The sequence below is a fragment of the Bombus huntii genome, chromosome 13 (genome assembly GCF_024542735.1).
Source record: "Bombus huntii isolate Logan2020A chromosome 13, iyBomHunt1.1, whole genome shotgun sequence".
NCBI lineage: Eukaryota > Metazoa > Arthropoda > Insecta > Hymenoptera > Apidae > Bombus > Bombus huntii.
In genome coordinates this window covers 6,825,533-6,832,500 of record NC_066250.1, presented here as the reverse complement: position 1 = coordinate 6,832,500, position 6,968 = coordinate 6,825,533, and the positions used below count along the sequence as shown (strand labels likewise).

General features: G+C 38.1%; 1 protein-coding gene across 1 annotated transcript in view; it reads left to right on the top strand.

The window, feature by feature from the left end:
• The window catches only part of LOC126872319 (protein abrupt-like), a 78,616-nt gene extending 75,022 nt beyond the window's left edge, over nucleotides 1-3,594 (top strand). Inside the window, exon 9 of the mRNA XM_050632132.1 lies at nucleotides 1,923-3,594. Within this exon, the coding sequence (XP_050488089.1) occupies nucleotides 1,923-1,942 (20 nt within the window). The 3' untranslated portion in view covers nucleotides 1,943-3,594. The remainder of the gene's footprint in view (nucleotides 1-1,922) is intronic.
• The last annotated feature ends 3,374 nt before the right edge of the window (nucleotides 3,595-6,968 follow it).

The window sequence follows — 6,968 nt, the reverse complement described above, 5'->3', positions numbered from 1 at the left end:
AATCGAGCAAATGAGTTCGCGTTGTTTCGCGGATATTAAAGAAAGGAAATCATGCATAGAAATTATTTTTCTCACGCTTAAACTCGCGTTCTTTTTCTTCATGCCCTTTGATTTGTTTTTACTCTTTTGTCGTATTTTTCTTTTTCTTTTTTAGATCGATTATTTGCCCACGTTTCTCGCCATCGAGACAGAGGCAGTCTTGCTGTAGGTGAACGAGCCAGTATGTCAGATAATAACCCATTTTCCTTTCTTCCTAAATTCTACGTTTCACGCCTTTTCCCATTTTCCTTCTTGATTTGTAAATACCACGCAGTTTATTTATCTACTATTAACCGTTCCTTTAATCCAAGTCATTTTTCCTACGCCCTTTTAAACTTCTGAATTTTCTTTTTTTTTTTTTCATACATAATCCTTTTGTACTTTTTGTCTATCTTCTTCATTACGCATCTAGCAACATTACTACTTTATGTTCTTTACGTTTTATTTTTTTGCCATTCTTAGCATGTAAGCCATCCAACTTGCCAATACGATTATAATAAAATATGTTTGGAAAGGAGAGAAACAATGCTGGGTTCAGTTCACGCCCATTTATTTCAGTTCCTTCTGTTCTCGTTCGTTTCAAGTATCCCGGCGGGCCATTTGATTTTGTCGATTTCCGAGGCACGGTAAGTTAGTTACACTCAATTACTTTACGACGAAATTATTTCAAAGATTTTAATCGAAAAATAGCGGTGTCTCGGTATAGACTACGAACAGTGAAAGTAAAATTTGATATACAGAATATATAGAATTTACAATTAAATAATTGTCTCATTTACCTTATTTTATTATAATTTTTATTAAACTTTGTTACAGTTTATACTCTAAATTCAATATCACGCCGTACGTCGACCTCGCCATCGCAGATGTGGCGTGTAATCAGAGATCCATCGAACCACGGTCGAAATCTCGGTCAAAGTACAAAATTACTCGCGTAACTAGATTTATATGTGTATACAGACAGGAACGATTGTGCGAATAGAAGGGCCAATGATACTTTCGATCAGATATTTTCCAACAAACGTGTTTGCAGCAAACCATGTTTCCTAGTATCGAAACAGATCTGTACCAGTGAACAGAAAACAAACAAAAAAAAAAAAAAAAAGAAAGAAAAAGAGAAAAAAAGACAAGGAAGAAATGTTCAGCGAGAATTCACACGAAACAGAAGAAATTAGAGAAACGAAAAAGATATATTCGAAAGGATACGAATTTTATATTTGGGCGATTTACGCGGTCCATCCATTTTATCACCGTATATTATTTATCGAGACTGCCCGCATCCAGAAATAATGGACCGAACCGGAAATTGCCTCTAAATACATTGGCGAGCGTGAAACCGTGCATCGTGTTTAAAAGAGGAGGAGAATCGAGATAGTGATAGAATGCTCGCTTTTATATGGAACGTACGTAGCTCTAACGAGATTTCTTGCGTAACGTTCAAGTTAATCGCGTCGAAGATATGCGTGTCCAGTTTGATCGCGAGATTAACCGTGACGACCGTAGAAGCTTTGGTAGATCGTAAAAGTATAGATCGTAAAATCGAAATGATTCGTCCACCATGATTACGATTACGAGTTGTGCACTTTACCTTTTATCGCTGCTCTTTCGTTGCGGTCGTTACGCGAAATGAGAAGGATATATTGACTTGTTGTTGGGATCGTACTGTAGATATTTCGCGCATTTCTTTGCATTAATCAAAGCTTCTAACACACTTCTCGTTTTTTAGAGATAGATCGAAATAAGGAAGATAAAAAGACTCGAGATAAAAGAAACTTCTCTAGTTGTTCGAAAAATAAATTGTACATCTGCGTTTAGTTTTTCTTCGATTCGAACATTATTGGGAACGAATATTCATGAGTGTACGAGACCTTTTTTGGGGATAGTTCGATGGTCGCATACTTGAACCTCCGAAGAAGAATGAAGAAATAATTATCGTTTTGTTCTATGGAAAGGAAAAATTAATGCTGGTACGTAAAAGTTAACAGAAATCTCTACAGCAAACTATGATTTACTTGCTCCATCAACTTTCGTTTCAACGGATTTCTCGATTCGTGTACAATCGATCGAAAGTGACAACGTCTGGCCCGAGGGAAATGTCGTTTTAAAGCGTGGCTGTCGAAGAGGAACACGAATTTACGGACTCGATGCTTGGATTCGAAGAGAGAAAAGGTCCGCTTTAATACGGATGCGCGCGACGTTCCATCGATTCGACGTCGCGTATTTCACGCAGAGCGGGTTTCCTCCTCGTTGAAACGAATCATCGTGAATTGCAAGCGCGTCGTCTCGCGAGAAAAAGGTCCAGGCAATTTTTCTCAACCACGGTGTTTCATGGATACCTCGTTACCTTAACGAGACGTTTCTGTAACGAACCGTCGCGACGTGTACTTTCATCGGAAGCCTTTTATCAAAATGGTCGGGTCCTTCTTTACGCGCTTCGTCTTGGAAGATACGAAAACTCGTGCGTTGCATAGCTCGGTGCCTTCTTGCGGCCTGTTTGTACGCAAATTGCACCACGAATTCGTCCAGTAATCGATTAAACAAATTTTTCTTTCACATCTTTTTTTCTCTTTTTTCTTCTAATGTTCAGACATTATAATCAAGCAATTTTTACATCAACTTGTAACTGGCATGTCATTTTATCTCGTATACAGAAATGTCCAGTAATTTATAAAATTTGCTATTGCGTATTTATATATACACTAGTAAATTCCAGATTATCATTAAAATGAACACTTCTAAGGTTTCATAGATTCCATCTTAACAGTTATGGGATAATCATCATTGAAAGAAGAAAGATGTAGGATTAAATATTAGATAAACATTTCCCTTTTACGGGAGGTAATTTTGGATTCTCGGAGATATTTATTTTGCAAGATGAATCTAGAGTACGAACGAAAGGAAAATTGCGAGTTCTACTTTGGGGATCTAAATTCATCTATTGAGGCGATGTATAATTGGTTACATATTTTCTTATAGATCGTGAGGACGATCGTGAGAATATTTTAGCGGACGAATCAGGTACATCAGGCGATTACAGTTCCTATTTTGCTCCCAGCAAACTTAAAATATAAGGCGCTACGTATGTATGAATAAATGAAAGAGAGAATATATCTGGTTAAGCTCTGACGATTATACAATAAAACTCTAGACTATTGTGCGTATATCGTAATGAGAACTTATAGTTAAAACAAACTATACAGACATATATAGTGCGATAGACGTGCGGTTAATATTTGGCAACAAGGGAGAGTTCGTATTTTATAAGTGGAAATTACCAAATTGCGTAATTCGATGCAAATATTCCCTCTCCTACGTCGAAGTTAGATCGATTTCTTTGTAGCGTTAATGATATAGCGTTATTCGACGTTGCTAAATGTTGATTCATATTGTACGATTGTTGATCTCCGTAATATAATCGGTATTCGTAGTGAAGTGTACGAATTTTTTACTTAATTTTTATTAAACATCTATTATTCGTTCTTGTAGATGCATAGGTTGACCTTTGTATATATAGAAGCTGTAGCAAGATCATAATAAAAAGTCGTCAAATATGTATATTTCTTGCTTTTAATTTATTCAAGTATTGCACTATTATGCTTTTAGACAACTTTTAGTTTTTTGATAAGTAAATAAGGAAAAATCGCAAATTATAAATTACTAATCAACTATCAGTCAACATCGATTACAATCGATTTTGTACTGCTGTAGGTAACATGACTGCTTTTTTATCCAGTAGATGGTAACATTACCTGCTGTTACTTTTACCGACTCTCGATTTGTAGAATAATTATCAGGCGAGGTATTGCCATTGAGTAAGAATACCTCGATACACAATGTCAAAATTAAAAGTTTGTAAGTAAGTTTCACCTTATCATTAGATGCCTCCAAGGAATTGCAACCAGTGACAACAAGAAATTCTCTTTCATGTAATTAGTGGCGAGCATGTTTAGCAGCGTTTAACAACTGCTACCGTCTTCAGTCCATATGAATGATACTTAGATTCCGCAGGGCTAGTCCTTATACTGTAATATTCTATTACTCTCTTTTTACCTACCGCCTTGTGCATTAAAATAGCCCCATATGCATCCGAACTAGCGTCTGTATGGAGTTCTATCGGATCGTTCGGGTCGAATACTATTAACACCGGCGCATCGGTCAGGACGGAAATTACCTTTTGCCTTATTTTCCATGCCTATCCTTCCAAGTTATGTTTTTATCACCGGAAGTAAGTGTGTACATGGATTTCATTGCCTGTGAAGATTTAGGGACGAATTTTCGGAAATAAAAGGCTAAACCTATGAACTGTCTATGCTGTGTGACGGTCGTTGGTTCAGGTAAAGAACTCAAGGTTTGTATTTTACCCGGATTGGGGCGAACTTCTCCGTTACGAATTACATGTCCCAAGTAGAGTACCGACGTGTTTGGGAAAGAGCATTTAGAAAAATTAGTCTTGTGCTTGCAAGAACATATTAGATTTATATATTTAATAATTAATTGTTGAACGATAGTATATGCTTAGAATTAAGTTATGAAAATTGATAAATTGTTATAAAATGTTATGACGAATCGCCAAAGTAGAAAATGTTTGTAAAAGAATGCCAAAAAATCAATAATTATTACAAATTGAAATATTATGTAGATTCTTTCTTTTTGGGACTCTTGACCACTGATCAACTTCATCTTTGGCTATTATAATAAAATTATGTTTGTCATAAACAGGTATCGAATATAGATTAAGATAGTTTTACGTCCAAAAGTAGTACCATAGAAATGCAAATTTAGTTTCAGCTGATAAAAAATATAAAAATTATAAAAATGGCTATTATAATAGATTGCTTGAAGGCGTCAATTTACGATAAAAACTTAAAAATGATTAAATTCGTTTCTGTTATAATGAAAAAACCAACTTTTAAGATACCAACAGACCGTTAACGCTCGATTGACATTTTGGCACATTACGTCTGAGGAATGATACCGTCAAAATGAATGTAAATAATCTTGGAATTATTATTGTAATTTACGGCAATATAAAAAGCGTGGATAAACTTAATCATGTGGATAATATTATCACAAATTGTAATTGTATCGAGACGAAAATTTAATCGATATATGTCTTGACATTTTTCATATTTGAAGTTGTAACGAATGAGAAAAAGCAACGCGATTCCACGGCCTAACAATACACCCCCCCCCCCACCACACACACACACAATGTAAACAATACGTCTTACGCACGATACACTAACACATCGTCAATCGCAGAGAAATTCTTACATTACTTAATTCGAGACCATCGTGCTCAATGCCTTTCTCCCATTCAAAAGTAACACCTGGGTACGTGAATGAGGTCCTGATAATGGACATAGAAAGGGTTAAACCTGAAAATCCTGATCTGAAAAGATGATTAGTTTGTGTAATTTTTATTTAACGGACTAACGTTATTTGATTTTATATTTTATTCGTATTTGATTAAGTCCCTCAGTGCAGTCCAGTCTAGATCATCCAAAATTCTCTTAGAGGCTTTTGGTGATCCAAACTGGACTGTTGCGTAGTTCTTAGCTTGGCATCGTTTTCCAAAGATTAATCAACTGATTAATTTTTGGAAAAGGATGCCAATTACCAGGTCTCACCACGAGGAGGTGACTACGCACGAGACCCGCCCATGGGTTATGTAACACTACACATTCGATCTCGACATTCAACCTGTTGGCAGAATGTCGAGTTTTGACTTTACTTAACCATGGGCCTGCGTATGGAAATAGTTGTTTCGTAGCCTAACTGCGAAACACATGTCTCCAACGCAGCGCTTACATGAATCTTTACAAACGTAGAACAAAGCCTACGTAACGCAACATCCATCTCCCACACAACGATTACATCGATCAGTACAAATATCGTACAATAATTCGCATCTCTACTGGCATCATTCGGTATCAAACACACATTTATCTAACTTGGAATGAAAGGAAGAAAATGTAGCTACTGACACTGTATATACCATTTCGTGTCTCGCAGAAGGGACATACGAGTCGCTGTACTAAACTAGTTATCGTTCTATTTTTGCGACACTGTAAGATATTGAAGATACTGAAAAGTTATAAACTCTAACGTGATCTCAATAAGTATCCCTTAAAAATGGGAAAACAGGAAAATGTCCGATGAATCAGATGATAAAGGAAAAAATCGCGCCGCGCCCGAAACGAACGAGATCGCGATCTCTCGAAAGAACTAACAAACCTACACGACGTACCCCCGCACACGAGATAACCCCGAGGTTCAGCGGAAAGCCCAAGAATTGACCGTAACTCGATTCCTGTTTCGCCGTTCGAAACTTACACGAGTCGCGGTCGATGGCGCCGACCGATGATGCTAGTTATCCACGGGTAATTCAGCCGTGGATCCAGCACATAGGCCAGCAACTTAACACACTCCAACTGAACATGTGGAACCCGGGGATGGACCGCTGAATAGGATTACGAAGGCAAGAGGCCTCAACTGAACAGTGGGGTCCACTCACGGGGAGGGACCGCTGAACAGGATTACGAAGGCATTGACCTCAACTGAACAGTGGGGTCCACTCCCGCGGGCCCGAACAGAATTACGGAGGACGTGAAATTGCAGGTCCCTGACCGAGTACCAAAGTACCAATCGGACAGGACTGCAGATCCACGATTGAATCCCCAACAGATTCGCTAGCATCACCGGCGCGACGACAACTCCCGCGATCCGATGCGAACGACGAGCAGTCGTCGAGCAGTCACCAAGACAGAGGTGTCCTTGGGGCGACTTACGAATCCAAAGAGTTGTCCAGTGCACGTTGACCCGCACGTACGCGGAATACGCGCGAGCGAGTACGTCACGCTACGGTTTGAAAGAACTGAGTGATCGCGAACCGATAAATCGCGAGTACAATAAGTACTGTGTGGTAG